The following is a 16,041-nucleotide window of genomic DNA, read 5'->3' on the forward strand; positions in this document are numbered from 1 at the left end:
TTTTTTAAAAACTATTTTTAATTGCATTTTGCTAAGTTACAATCTTGCCAATGTGTACATGGGCAGCAACAGATCAGTTGTGTCAGATTATGATGTATTTTTAATCTAGACCTTACCTAAAGCCAGCTCCCAGCTCAGCTCCAGTTTGAGGGTCTAAAAGATTGAGTGAATATTTTTGAAATTTTACTCTGGCTAACCATATGGACATACACATAAACAGGAGAGTTTGGTGTTGAGCATTGAGGGAACTAATGGTTATCCTCATTTATCAATGTTACAGCCCAGTGGTACCAAATGTCACCCAGCTTGGAAACTATGATGTGTCAACTTGTCCTACCCTAGTTATGCGATGGAATGTCCAAGAATAAGACTCTATAGATTGTGATTTATTTGTCTCATAACACCTCTCCGTTCAATTTTAAAAGAGTGTACTAAAATCATAAGTGAATATTTTAATTTGTTTTAAATTCTTCATAATTTTAAAGAGTGCAGATATCTCAGAGGGTTGTGGGGCTGGAGGAGATTACAGAGAAAGGTACGGGTGAGACCATGGAGGGATTTAAAAACATGGATGAGAATTTCAACGGAGTTTTACAATAGCAGTAACATACATTTTATTTAACATGTTTAATGTAGTGGAACACTCCAAGGTGCTTCACAGGAGCAAAACACAATCTCGACACCAAGCTACATAAGGAGGTAGCAGGGAAGATGACCAAACACATGGTCAAAGAGAGAGATTTTAAGGGGTGTCTTAAAGGAGGAAAGAAAGCTGAGAGATTTGGGAAGAGAGTTCCAAAGCATAGAGCCTTGACAGCTGAAGATAAGGCCATCTATGGTGGAGCAATTAAAATCAGGGATGCTCAAAAATCCACAATTAGAGGAGCGCAGATAGCTCAGAGGGTTGTGGGACTGGAGGAGATTGCAGAGATAGAGAGGGTCCAGGTCATGGTTAGATTTGAAAACAAGAATGACAATTTTAAAACCTAGGGGCTATTTAACCAGAAGCCAATGTAAGTAAGTGAGCATAGGGGTGATGGATGAACAGGGGTTAGGATGCGAGACCTTAAGTTTACATGGGGTAGAGCATGAGTGCAGCAAGAAATGTGTTGGTAAACTCAAGCCTAAGGGCTAATAAAAGCATTGTTGAGGGTTTCAGCATTAAAATGAGCTGAGGCAGGGGTAGAGTCAGGCAATGTTATAGACAATCCTAATGGAAAGGTCAATTCATTTCATTACAGAATAGAAGAAATAGCTTTATTTTTATTTATATTCTTGGGCAGGATTTTTCCACCTGTTTGGGGGGGGTTGAGCAGGCGCGAGTGGGCGGGTTCCCGATTGGTGCCCCTGATCAGAGGTGCGTCGCCATTCTACTTGGGTAGGCCAATTAAGGCCCGCCCAGCGTGATGTGCACCAGGAAGCGCTATCCGGTCCCTGTGCGGGCAGTGGGAATTCCCTGAGTCGGGAGTGCACTCTTTTGTGCGCACGCGTGAAAGAGTGCACAGATCTCCCCGAGGCAAAGTGCTGCCTCAGGGAGATCGGCTCAGGTTTCAAACGCTGAATGAAGATGAGGAAAAAAAATTATTGTCTTGTCTCCTCGTGTGACACTGTCACCTGAGCTGGAACATGTCAATATCCTTTACTTAGATATTTCATACAAATTTTAATATCCTCATGAAACCTCATCCTGCTCGTGTATGAGGTTTCATGTTTTTTCTGAAGGCTGCCTGGGCTCTTCGCCTGCCCACCAACCTGAACGTTGGATGGGCAGGTCCATTGATCAGTTTAATTACTTTTTTAACGGCCATAATAGGCCATTGACAGTTCGGCAGGTGCGGAGCCGATTCGGCTGTGCGCCCGCCGAGCTGAAAATCTAAATGACACAGGGTGACGTTGCCCCCCTCTCGCCGACCAGAAGATGCGGCCCCATATGTGTCATTTGCACCAGTACTGGCAGCAGCTGAGCATTTGAATGTACCTTTTGCTCCCAAGATAGTTAAAGCTTCCCAGATGGGAGTGTAGTTTGTACATGTGCAAAAGTATGAATACAAAAAGCTCTCTTGTTGCCAACGCAAGTGCAGATGGTACAAATCAGGCACTACCAGGCTGGAATTGGCTCTATAACTACGGTCTAAGTATAATCACAGCCTTAAATCCCTGTACCTGAGAAGAGGTATTCCTTGGTGTCAGCTTTGGTAGAACTCCTGCCTCTAAGTACCCCCAGGTCAAAAGTTTGAGTACATATCTAGCTTGGCGCTCCAGTGTATACTGAGGGAATCGGAGATCCCATCTTTCAGATGAGACATTAAACCAAGGTGCCCTTGCACTTGTAGGTTGGCAGTATTCATAGACCAACGGGGAAGTTCTTCTGATGTCCTGGCCAATGTTAACACTACTAAAACAGATTATCTAAACATTTATCTCATTGCTGTTTGTGGGACCTTGTTGTTTCCATATTGGCTGTTGTACTTACTTACAAATGTGACTATACTTCAAAAGAAAAAAGTATTTGATTGGCTGTGTTTGGGATGTCCTAAGGTTGCGAAGGTGCCATATAGATACAAGTCTTTTCCTTTCTCTTTTTTTTAATATACTGTGCACTGGAGAACACCTTTGTGTAAATTTACATGTCAGCTCTTCTGGAAATGGAAAACTTGAGCAATAATTCTACAATGATTGTTTCATATTGACTACCATTCATCAATCTGTGGATCAGTGCCACTCCAGATCCTGAATGCTAATACTCGTAAAAGTCATTAGCAGCTGTGATTCGAGTTTCAGAATGAAGTGTTATCCCTGCTTTAGAAGAGACTTCTCTTTATGTTTGTGAACATCTGCAAGAGTTGAAAAATAATTTAGTTCCTCCTCAAGTCCGTTTCGAGCAAAAGCCCAGATTAATTTAGGTGGGAGTGACTGTTGAAATCTAATAGGAGCAAAATAAAATACATGTAGAAGTGAACTTCTTTGACACATATGAACGTTATGACCATTAAAATGTTTCTCTGTGGTTTCTTTTTAGGATGCGGACCTAGCCAGACTTCTCAGCTCAGGATCTTTTGGAAATCTGGAAAATCTAAGCCTGGCCTTCACCAATGTAACGAGTGCCTGTGCAGAACAGTTAATCAAACTGCCATCTCTTAAACAGCTAAACCTGTGGTCTACCCAGGTGAGCAGCTTGTTTTTTCTGATAATGATGGCTTCAATAAGGAACTGTATCTCCTAATTTGGAGATCATGTTGTAGAGTAGCACATGTTTCATTCATTACTCCTAACCATGGGACCCAGTAATATAGCAAGCTGGTTGCTCTTCACCTCTGTTCTTTTGTGGTCCAGTATTAATTAATGCTCAGACTCATTCGCCATGCATCTATGTTAGAATCTATGAGCCACTTGAGAAGGAGAAGCAATTTCATTGGATTATGAAAAGGCCACTAACCCTCTGGGATTGTAACGGATTTATAATTGATATGATGGACTTACCTATTGGTGTTGAGTTCCCACTCCTTCATTTTTCCCATAGCCTTCTGCAGGAGCTGCATGTGAGCCAGGTTAGCCTCAGCACTACTCAGTATTGAATCTGATCCAGAGCCAGTGAGCTGCAGTTGGGTGCCCATTTAGTACCAGCAGGTTGTCGATGACCCAGTAATGAACTGGGCCTTTGGCTGGCAGGATCATGTGGCTGTTTGGCAATGCTGTGCCAGTTGGACGCCTAATAGTTAAAATGCACCCCACAGCACAATGCTTCAATTTATCATTCGAACAAAGAGTTTATCTTTGCTGACTAAAAGTGTATTCCTAGTTTCAAACTTACAAGTTTTCCGTTAATTAGCTAGGCTGGCCAAAACGCAAAAATGTTTCAATTATCTCAAACAAGGCAAGTATTCAGAGCTGTCACTTTATTTTAGAATCCTTGGATTTCCTCGGCAACTTCGGGCGGGTTTGAGTTGTGACTCGATTTTGAATTAAAGCTTACAATAGTTTTAAACTAATTAGTAATTTTCAATTAAAAGCTGTTTGAATTAACAAAAGCAAAAGTGAAATACTTCAGAAGGAAGAATAGGCCTGAAGATGGAGAGATTGTGTACGCTTATTGCTCTAGGTCTGGGTGTTGGTCCAACATGTCTTGTTTCAGTGGGTTGCTGGGGCAGTCCAAACAGTTTGAAATAATGTACTGAGCATGTATTGTTCTAAAACAGTAACATTATGTGCTGGACTGTAATCCTGATGCATGTTAATAGACTGTTTCCAGTGTCAGTAACAGTCACACATAATGGCTATGATCTTTGGTGCAACATCTGTCATTAAGGTCAATTGGTAACAAGGTTACAAACATATACTCCTCACTGCTTATCCATCTTGATTCACTGGGCTCATTCTTGGGATGAAGGGGTTGTCTTATGAACAAAGGTTGAACAGGTTAGGCGTATACCCATTGGAGTTTAGAAGAATGAAAGCTAATCTTATTGAAACATATAAGATCCCGAGGGGACTTGACAGGATGGATACCCAGAGGATGTTTCCTCTTGTCAGAGAGACTAAAACTAGGGGACAGAGTTTAAAAATAAGAGGACCACCTTTTAAGACAGGAATGAGGAGAAATTTTTGCTCCCAAAGGGTTGTTGGTGTGTGGAATTCTCTTCCCTGGAAAGTAATGGAGGCTAGGCCATTGAACTTATTCAAGGCAGAGTAGACTGAGTTTTGTTAAGCAGGTGAGTCAAGGGTTATGGGGGGCCAGACAAGAAAGTGAGCTGAGACCATGACCTTATTGAATGGTGGAGCAGGCTTGAAGGGCCAAATGGCCTATTCCTGCTCCTATGTTCCTAGCTACTTGCAGCTATCTATCAGATATGCAGATGTCAATGATACAAGTAACCTAGGTTAGAGGGAACAGTCCAGCAGCTTTATGTATTTAGATATGGATACAAACACAAATATCAATTTGTGTGAACTGTATGAAATGTGTATATATAAGATCGGAATCATAGAATAGTACAGCACAGAAAAAGGCCATTTGGCCCATTAAGTCTGCACTGGCCGTTTCAAAGAGCCATCCAGTTAGTCCAGCTTCCCCGTTTTTTTTCCATATCTGTGCAACCTTTCTCCTTCAAGTATTTTTCTAATTCCCCCACCTCGCTGACCCCTCCACCTTCACGCCCCGCTCCTTGAAAGTTTGGTACCATCACTCTATCAGGCAGTGCATTCCAAATCCTAGTCACTTGTTGCCTAAAAAAGTTTTTCTTCATGCTGCCTGCAGTTCTCATGCAAATGGCCTTAAATCTGTGCCCTCTGCTTATCAACCCTTCTGCCATTGAAAACCATTTCACTTTATTTACTCCATCTAAACCATTCATCAGGCAGGATACTTAGGCTCCGGTGGAGGCAAGTGTGGAGGTAGGCACCATCCCACCCTGGGCCATTTTCCAGGCGGTGGGATGGAGTTTAATAGGGCTACCTGTCTGCAATGAAGGGTCTTTAAAGGTTTATTAAGACCAATTGTCAGAGGCTAACTGGAATTTTCCATTCAATTTCCAAGCACCCAGAGACACAGTATCCCTGAAAGACTGTGGGGCCAGTGTTCCAGGCAGGCTTTGAGGCCCTCCCCAGCTGCCTGGCTTCAGCTGCAGCCACAGGTCACCCTGCTGATGGGCACCTCCTCCACAATGGTGCCCCAGCTGCTGAGTCTATCTTTTATTTAAAGATTTACAAAGTTGGAGAAAGGGCGCCTTCATTTTGAGACACCTTCTCTCTATCTCTCACCTGAAAAGGCATACTGCTGCTTCATCCATACTGGAGGGGCCTCCTATTGGCCCTCACCCTCAAAAGCCCACCCGCTATCCTTAATTGGAAGGCAAGCCTGCCCTCTGACCAGCAATTCACCAAATCGGGGAAAATCACTGCCTGTTGACTGCTCCTCGCACAATCATCTGACCCCAATGACAGGGTCATGACCCAATGAGCAGAATCCTGCCCGTGATTTTAAACACCTACCAAATCTCTTACCAGCCTTCTCCACTTCAAGGAGAATAAATCCCAGTTTCTGCAGCCCGTCCAAATAACTTTATTTCCTCATCTGTGGAACTGACCTAGTAAATCTCTTTTGTGGCCTCTACAAAACCTGCATGTCCTTCTTAAGATGTCGTGGCATCAATTGCTTTTACACTCCCACAGGGCATGGGCTGGCAGGAGAGGGTGAAGGAGGGGTGCAGGAGCACCATGCCCATTGCCTACCCAGTGGCAGAGGAAGCATTGGGCAACTGACCCACCCTTGGATGAATTGAGGCCCTCAATTGGCCAATTAATGCCACTTAAGGGCCGCCTCTTTCCGCTGCTAGTATTTTACCAGCAGCAGAGGTGTGAAGCAACCAGCTAAACCCTGGCAGTCTTGTTCTGGGCTGGTTGGGGATCCCTCTTGTTTGGGCACCCACTGGTGTTCCACAGGGCTCAGTGTTGGGGCCGTTGCTGTTTGTTGTATATCTTAATGATTTAGGCTTAAATGTGGGAGGCATGGTTGGGAAATTTGCAGATGACGCAAAAATTGGCAATGTAGTTGATAATGAAAAGGATAGCTGTTGACTCCAGAATTATATCAATGGTTTGATTGAGTGGGCGGAGAAGTAGGAAATGGAAGGGAAAACTCAATAAACGGGAAGTCATTGAGAGGGGTTGAGGAAGTGAGAGACCTTGGAGTGAATGTCCACAAGCCCTTGAAGGTGACAGGACAGGTGGACAAGGTAGTCAAGAAAGCATATGGAACGCTTTCCTTTATTGGGTGAGGTATTGAATACAAAAGCAGGGACGTGGTGATGGAACTGTAGAAAACGTAGGCCTCAGCTGGGATTTTGTGAACAGTTCTGGTCACCACGTTACAGGAAAGATATAAATGCCTTGCAGAGAGTGGAGAGGAGATTTATAAGAATGTTGCCAGGGCTTCAAAATTGCAGCTATGAGTAGAGATTGGATAGACTAGGGTTGTTTTCCTTAGATCAGAGGAGGCTAAGGGGTGACCTAATTGAGGTGCACAAAATTATGAGGGGCCTAGATAGGGTAGATAGGAAAGGCTTGTTTTCCCCTAGCTGGGAGGTCAGTTACCAGGGGACAGAGATTTAAAGTGATTGGTAGAAGGATTAGAGGGGACATGAGGAAAAACCTCTTCACCCAGAGGGTGGTGGGCATCTGGAATTCACTGTGTCAGCTGATGTTTGAGGCTGAAATGCTCAACTCATTTAAAAGGTATCTAGATCTGCAACTGAAGTGCTATAACCTGCAAGGCTACAGACCAGGCGCTGGAAAGTGGGATTAAAATGAGTGGCTAGTTTCCTTTTTCTCTTTTAGGCAGGCGCAGACACAATGGGCTGAATGGTCTCTTTCTGCACCGTAACTTTCTATAGGCTCTCCACCCAAGCCTCTCCCCAACCCCATGCCTTCACGCCCCCGCCAATCATCATAGCAATCTCCTGATTGCAGCCGCCCCCAGTCCCTCACCGGGGGCGGCCAGACTGACCCTGGCGAAACCCCTCCCTCCAACTTACCTGGCTCCTGCTCCAGAGGAATTCGGCATTGGGCACCAGTTGGAGTCCCAGCAGTTGCTGCAGCTCCTAGTAGCACTGCTGGGACTGGAGCGCTGCCGGACATTTGATTGGCTGGCAGCTCCCAGAGACAATCCTTTCCCACAGATGAGGACAGAAAACTATCCCTGAGCCAATAAATAGCACAGTGACTGTTCAATCAGCTTGGGCCTTCCTGGCCACACAGCTTTTTAAGCAGAGGTCTGGGCACTGCCTCTGGGCGAAATTCCGTCCAATACTCAGCTGGGGCTGACCGACTGTTTCATATAGATTTGGGGCAATTCCTCGGGTTTTATGCTCTATCCCATAAGCTTCACCAATTGCTCAGTCAACCTGTCCTGCAATCCTCAAACACCTTGTGCTACCTAATACATAAGCTCAGCGTCTACCACCAGAGTGAGGAATGAGGAAGCTGTATTTACACTGCTTTATATAATACCTCATAATAGATACCCATATTCCACCCAACTACAGAAGGGTTACGAGAATACTCTGTGAACAGTAGATAAAGGATGTGTATAGGAGGCATTCTGTGAAAATATTGAAATGAAGGAATCAGCTCTGGTTAACAGCACTGACAAATGATTTCCCATGAGCAGAAGATCAAAATAAAAATGACAAAAATCTTGCTCAAGCATACTGCGATAACTGTGTCATCTAAGAGAAATATAGGGAACAGACCGTGACTTGAAAAAAAATGTAAATTAGACAAAAACTTCAGTGATTTTTAGCTTTTAGTAATTTAATGTTTAATACTCTGCCTCTACACTTTTGGCAAATGATGGGAATACATGTTGAAAAATAGTGCACTCCCAGCCTGTAGTCTTACAATAATTGAAATTAATGGATGGAAAATCATGGGAAGTGGGTGCACAATTTTGCAGTATGTGCTCACAGCCTGTGCTAGTAGTGCAGGAGCCGAATTTCCAACCCATAATTTTTAAATTGCGCTTGCTAAAGCCCTAACTCAATTGCTCAGTACCACCTAGTGCTCAAGTGCCAGCTGCTGCTAAGTTTTTGAATTGACCTGGAGCACACTAATCACCAACCAGGACTCAGAGAAATGCTAACCCTACGTGTCATTAAGATGAAATATCCAAAATGCTAGATCTGCAGCAATGGGGAAAGATGGCATGCTACCTCTCAATTAATTGAAAGCAAATATTTTTATGGGGGAATAATGGAGAAGAGTTAGGACATGTCAATTCTTTGAAATATCGTATTTCACACATCTAATGTCTGTTTGGCAAACACAGTGCCACAATTCAGACCCTTTTTTTAAAGAAACAGCAGAAAATGCTGGAAAGACTCAGCAGATCTAACAGCATCTGTGGAGAGAAAAAAATAGTTAATATTTTGAGTCCTTATGACCCTTCTTCAGTCGAGTCCTTAGGGCTATTCTTCCATTTTTAAGGAATATATATTGGAGAAGGGATTTAATACCGTGACAACAATGGAGTAAATTTTTTAAAATATCTCTATACTCTTCACGTAACTCTAAAGAGAAGAGCTGTGTGTTAAAGGAAATTCTAAAGAAGTTGAATCAGCAATCTATGTAATGACATTTGATGTGGTTAGGCTGCTGTTGTGAAGTGGTTTTGTTTACTGAGCTTGTTCCTCCTTTACAGTTTGGTGATGCAGGGTTGCGGGTTCTTTCGGAACATCTCACGTCACTGCAAGTTCTGAACCTTTGTGAAACACCAGTCACTGACGCGGGCCTCTTGGCGCTTAGCTGTAAGTATAGCGTGCTGTCCCACCAATATTATCCTCAACCTCAGAATGGAAATCCAAAGTCTTTGTCAAACCAATCAATTGATAGGTTTCAAATTAAAACATAAGGAAAAGTTCAAGTAACCTATCGATATGAACATACGAAGCTGCGTGAAGATACATGAAAGCATGCCTTACATCACTCCCTGGCACTGCAGTCACTATTTCATTTTGTACTTGTGAAAAAATTGGGTGTTTTTTTTAAAAAGAGATTGAGTGGTGATCACTTGTGTAAGCTGCAACAAGCATCCCGTGAGTATAATGTAAACGTTCTATCATTCAATACTGTGGAACCTGATTATATACAGTAAAAACATTATAGAACAAACAGTCATTTGTTAGTACAAAACTTGAGTATTTCTGAAACTAACAGGATGCTGCCATCAAGCCAAAAAGATGTTCTGCCTGTCTCACAAATGAGTAATGTGGTATACGAATTTCAGTGCCAGTGTGACGTTAGTTATGTAGGCCGTACGTCTCAAAAACTGGCGGATCATATCAAACAGCATGTCCCTTCTATTATTTATAATGGGCAAGTGTTATGATCCCAACTGAGGTTTCCCCCTGGGCAAGCTTGATCCAAGAATGGTACCCAACTTGATAGATCATAAGTTTTATTTGTTGGTTTAGATACTTGGAGAGTAGCTACTGAACAGAGTCACAGGAGTCAGCTGATGAACTTTTAACAAAAGAATAAAACGTTTATTAAACAAGTAGTGATGATCTATATTACAATACTCCTACACCCACAACCATATCTTTACAGATATATACAAATTTGTAAGGATAACACAAGTTACAAAAGCTATTTTATACTCTAATGTCCACAGTAAGTACACAGGCCACGTACCAATAGGCATCCTGTGGTCAAACTCACCACACTCTGAAACCAAGTGCCAGATGCCACCTGAACCAGATGGCATGGATCTTTCCTCAACTATTCACCCCTCCCAACCCAGCTCACACAGATGCTTGTCACACCGTGAACCAACCAGTCTCACTGCACAGCGTCTTTCACACGAGGGTTTCCGATCTCCACTCTCCAATACCTCACCTTGGAATATTCTGCCAAACCAACGCTTCCTGTTTTTCACACCAAAACGTATAACTTCACATTTATCCATGCCACACTGCATCTGCCATGTGTTTGCCCACAAGCACAACTTGTCTAAATCGCCCTGAAGTCTCCTCACATCCTCCTCACAACCCTGCCCAGTTTTGTGTCATCAGCAAACTTGGAAATATTGCATTTGGTTCCCTCATCCAAGTCATTTATATATATCGTGAATAGCTGGGGCCCAAGTACTGATCCTTGTGGTACACCACTAGTCACTGCCTGCCACCTGTCACTCTGTGTTTCCAGTCTGTCAACCAATTCTCAGTCCAGGCCGGTATATTACCCCTAATCTCATGTAATTTAATTTTGCCCACTAGCCTCTTGTGTGGGACCTTATCAAAAGCCTTCTTGAAATCTAAATACACCACATCCACTGGTTCTTCCTAATCTATGCTACTAGTTACATCCCCAAAAAACTCCAGTAGATTAGTTAAGCATGATTTCCCTTTCATAAACCCATGCTGACTTTGTCTAATCCCATTAATGCTTTCCAAGTGTTCTGTTACCACGCTTTTTATAATAGACTTTAGCATTTTCCCCTCAACTGATGTTAGGCTAACTGGTATGCAATTCTCTGTTTTTTCTCTCCCTTTTTTAAATAGTGGGGTTACATTTACCACCCTCCAATCTGTAGGAACTGCTCCAGAGTCAATAGAATTTTGGAAGATCGTCACCAATGCATCCAATATTTCCAGGGCCACTTCCTTTAGTACTCTGGGTGTAGATTATCAGGCCCTGGGGATATTTCAGCCTTTAACGCCATTCATTTCTCTAGCACCATTTTTTTTGCTAATACTGATTTTCTTCACTTCCTTCCCCTCACTGGACCCTTGGTTTTCTAACAGTTCTGGGAAATTATTTGTGTCCTCATTTGTAAAGACAGAACCAAAATATGTGTTCAATTCTTCCGCCATTTATTTGTTCCCCATTATAATTTCCCCTACTTCTGACTGTAAGGGGCCTACATTTTTTTTCACTAACCTTTTTCTCTTCACATATTTATAGTCAGAGGAAAGAAGAGAAAGCTGGATCAGGAGTTACCTCCAGCTTCTCTCACACGCATTTTAGTGGCTGTTTTCAAAATAGCATTGATAAAGGATCAGAGATCAGATCGCCAACCTTGTCCCTCTTTGGAGGATGGTGTGTAGCTTGGAGAAGAAAAAGCAAAGAGGAACTCTTTTTGCAATAAAAACAGAAAATGCTGGAAAAACTCAGCAGGTCTGACAGCATCTGTGGAGAGAGAAACAGAGTTAACCCTTCTTCAGAACTCTTTTGCCTTTATTTTTAATAATGTCCTGAGGCAAAGAGGAGCCAGTATGTAAAACTGAACGTAAATTGATGACTTTAGAAAAGGATTTAAAACTGTTGGTTTGAAAAGAGGTTTTATGACAGGAAAGCTTCTTAAACAACATCTGCATGTCAATAAAATCTAACTATGGGCACTGCAGCTTTAAATTTATGTTTGTTATCGAGAATTCTTATGAAAGTATATATATATTTCTTTTTAGCCATGAGAAGTCTGTGCAGCTTGAACATGAACAGCACCAAACTGTCAGCTGATACATATGAGGATCTGAAGGTAACTGTCCTGTTCAAAGCAGTATTGTTAATTTGCTCTATGATTATTACTAATCTGGTAATTGAAAAACAGAGTATTAAGGATGATAATTTAAACGTTGCCCTGCAACGCTGGGTAGTTCTAAATAAGTGTCACAGAGTGAATCTAACCTATTACCCAAAGGATAGGAAATGTGAAATCAATGGGCCATTATTTACTGTTGCAGGCTGTCTAACGGCATGGCTTCATGCTGTTAATTAGACTTGCCCTTGCATGTTCAGGCTTCTTAATTTTTTGCATGGCTATGTGGTGAAAGTACATGCTAATATTGTTGTAGTGGGTGGAACAGTGTATCTGGGACCTAAGTGAACAAGGAATACAACTGTGTTCCCTGTGGCCATTATATTACTGTAAAGAAAATCAGATGAATATTTATTTGGAAAGGAAAAATCATTAATAGTATTGAAACAAATTCAGGGAATTCTGGTTCTAGTCAGGGAGATGTATTCCATTAGGTCAGATCAAACACTAACTATACTTTCTCCAACTAATGTCTGATAGGCAAAGCTGCCAAACCTCAAAGAAGTGGATGTCCGTTACACGGAAGCCTGGTGAATTCCTCGCCTGATGGTCAGTGACAAATCATTCTTTTGTGGAAGAATCAGAAAAGTAAACTTTTTTCCAGCATTTTTACCTTGGGCCAGGGATTGCTGAGATCGCCAGCTCAGGTTCTTTCGCCAGAGGCCTGTACACTGCTGGGCTCGTAATGGACCCTGCTTCATTCTTAATGCTTTATGATTTCTGAAGATGAAAAAAAATGTGTAGCAGCAATCCGGCCACAAAAGGAACCTCCCTGGTCGTTAATTGCCTTTGTGTTCATGCTGTGTGTAAAAAGATATCTTTCTCTCTTGTTCATTTCATCTACTTGAACGGACCAACGTCAAACCAGTTTGGAAGTTCGCACTATTGTCTCTGGCTGAAGATATCAATTATTCGATGGATACATTACCTTTGCCATCACAAATCCTTGCAGTGACATGCAAAGTGATTTTTTGTTTTGTTTTGTACATAAGTTTTACATCACACATATTTAAAAAAAATGTTCACATAACAGGTCTGGGACCTGCCTCTTATTTATGGATTGTAATTCTTTTACCTGTTTTTTTGCATATAGTACTGTATAAACTAGTTATTTTGGCTGTCTGGTAGCCTGGAAACTCTCCTTTAGGTGGTTTTACTTTGCCTTTATGAACTTGTCTGTCCTGTTGGATCACTGCAACTTTTACAAGATTCAGAAAACAACAAAACGGATGGGTTTTCTGCTTCACCACTGACCAAGAGACTGAAACTTTGAAAGAAATTAAGAGACAGACTTTTCTTTACAAAGACCAAATTGCCAATCTTTTTTCTGAAGTCGTGGTGAGGTTCCACCAAAGTTAACTGCATCCAAGCGTTTTAAAAAAAACACTTTATAACTTCTTGTTTTTCTTAAATGTTTTGCCCAATTTAAATTTGTTTCCCTCCCTCCTTTACCCGATTTGTGCATAGTTCCAACATGCATGTGTGATTTGCATGGCCCTAGTAGTGATCCTCTTGTTGAAACCAATAGCTCCACTTTCTTTGTGATAGCAACCACTATGAGCGTTCCATATGGTCATGGAATGCCTTGATTATTTTCTGTTCTGTTGCCTTTCTTTCATATGAGCCTATGTTGTATAGAGCAAAGTTATCTTTGTCATTTTTAGCATGGTTGCTGCATTGCAAACTTTACAGCATCTCAGAAAAAAAACACACAAAAAAAAGATTGTAACATGTACTTTTTAATTTGTTTTGTATGCAACTTATCCAGGAATGGAGGCCAGGCTTCTTTGTTTTATACCTTGTTGCTGGGTAGCTTTTTCACTTTCCCTTTTTGTTTTGAACTGGTTAAGTCTTAATCAGGTTAGTGTGCCAGAGTTCTGCATCGAGTCTCAAACTGCATGATGATGCAGGCATGGAAAAAAAAGTTGAAAAAAAAAATAACGCAGCCATTGTTTATCATCAGCACTGTTGCTTTTATCAGATGGTTTACTACTGTTCTGTAGCTGTTGTACAAAGAGATGTGAAATAATTTCAGGCAAAATAAACAGTAAGTGAATATCTTTCACTTGTGCAGTTGGTTTCGTTTAATCATGGCATCACATTCAGACTGGACAATAAGTGACCTCAACAGTTACCTGGTTATGGATCCAGGCCAGGTGAATTGGAAAAGAAGATGAAAGACCTTCCATTTATACAGTACTTTTTGTGGTATGTCTCAGATGCCCTGTGTTGAATTAATTCTTTTTAAAAACTGTTGGTTTGTAGGTAAACACAGAGCCAATATGTACGTAACAAGGTTTCACAAGCAGTAATGAGATAAATGACCAAAAAATTTTATCTTTTTTGGTACTTTTGGTTGAAAGATAAATGTTGGCCAGGAATCCTGGAGAACAACACTGTTGTGCTTTGAATAGTGCAATGGAATCTTTAAACCCATCCAAGCAAGCAGATGGGACCTTTGTTTAATGTCTCATCCAAAAGATAACATACACCCTCAAAGCTGCACTGAAGCATCAACCTAGATTAGTAATTATATAAAGTCTTTTTCTGTGTGAAATTTGTTGGAATATTCTGAGCTAGTTTCAAACGTTCATTCAAATGGATGTCTCTGGATGACACGCTTGGAATTTCAAATTGAAGCTGTGCAAGAAAAGCCTCTTCTGTTTTATTGAAATGGCTTAGTTTGACTTAATTAATTCAAATTTCTTTTCAACAATAGACAACTTTGAATTAAAAGGGGTTGACTGTACAGTACAAAGCAGGTTAGAATTTGCACTCGCTGGCACTAAATTGACAGTTTTAATTGCAGGGAACAGAAGATTACTTTTTGTGTAAGTGATAATGCCAACTAAGCTGCCAACAGCAGATTGGTGCAATGCTTTTCTGCTCATGAGTGTGTCCCAACATTGAGGTTCAGGTTCAATCTGGATGCGTGTATTACTAGATGCATTCACATAACTAACAGATTTCTGTACCTTCTCTAATCATTTTATCATGAGCTCAAACGCTTTTTATTTTGAAAACAATGCCTGGACACAAACTGAACTCATAAAAATTATGTCTCCAGGACAATGGCCTCCTGCTGGATGAATCAGATGTGCTTGGCAATTGCATATTGCAGCACAAATACTAGGGATTGTGGCCTCATTGTGTGGGGCCTCATTGGTTAAGTTTGCACCCTGCCAAATTGCCTTTGAGGGTCTTGATTGCAAATTAGTTAAGTTTTCAGCAATAGGCATACTTGTCATTTTTCCAGTGGATGTATCACTTAATGTATAGCCGTCACAGGGAGAATGTATGCAGATGGTGTTGGATTCCAATATGATGATTAATTGCCATAGCACAGCCAACACTTTTGAATTCAAAAATAAATAAAACTCCACCATTTATCAAGCCGGTGAATGATTAAAAACAGAAAAGACGGGAAATACTCAGTAGTTTGGCAGCATCTGTGGAGAAACAGAATTAATGTTTCAGGTCATTGACTTTTCATGTATAATTGAAGGATTAACCTTGGTATGAGACTTTGAACTGAAATGTATGGATTATACTTGCTAAAGAAAGTCCTTCTTTCCCTAATAGGTTAAATAATAATTCTAACCTTCTCTGTTTGTCTTTTTATTCTGATATTCGGTTGAACTTGACAGGGATCAACTCTGAAAGCAAACAGATGTGCTGTTATGGTCTATCAGTCTAATTTATTGTTTTATTGTGAGATATTTAATGACATCAACTGACTAAAGTTAGTACAAACAAAGCCATTTTCTATGGAGCAGACCATACCATTTGGCATTTTTCTCTCTGATTTGCTGGTGACGCTTTTAAAAAATATTTAAACTAAACCGCGTTCAGTAATTTCATGGTGTTCACATGCAGCATGTAGAACAATTAATGTTGGTACAACACTGCACAGAGTAGGGGGTGAAATTCGTCTTGGGCAACAGCCAGGC

At 41.3% G+C, this 16,041-nt stretch overlaps 1 protein-coding gene across 2 annotated transcripts in view; it reads left to right on the top strand.

The window, feature by feature from the left end:
* The window catches only part of LOC121279799 (c-Maf inducing protein), a 228,919-nt gene extending 214,765 nt beyond the window's left edge, over window positions 1-14,154 (top strand). For both annotated transcript variants that reach the window (XM_041191162.1, XM_041191163.1), the window contains exons 18-21: window positions 3,020-3,166; window positions 9,194-9,299; window positions 11,961-12,031; window positions 12,572-14,154. In XM_041191162.1, coding sequence (XP_041047096.1) covers window positions 3,020-3,166; window positions 9,194-9,299; window positions 11,961-12,031; window positions 12,572-12,625 — 378 coding nt within the window. In that variant the 3' untranslated portion in view covers window positions 12,626-14,154. The remainder of the gene's footprint in view (window positions 1-3,019; window positions 3,167-9,193; window positions 9,300-11,960; window positions 12,032-12,571) is intronic.
* Window positions 14,155-16,041: the final 1,887 nt, after the last annotated feature.

This window comes from Carcharodon carcharias, chromosome 7 (genome assembly GCF_017639515.1).
Source record: "Carcharodon carcharias isolate sCarCar2 chromosome 7, sCarCar2.pri, whole genome shotgun sequence".
NCBI classification, from domain to species: Eukaryota; Metazoa; Chordata; class Chondrichthyes; order Lamniformes; family Lamnidae; genus Carcharodon; species Carcharodon carcharias.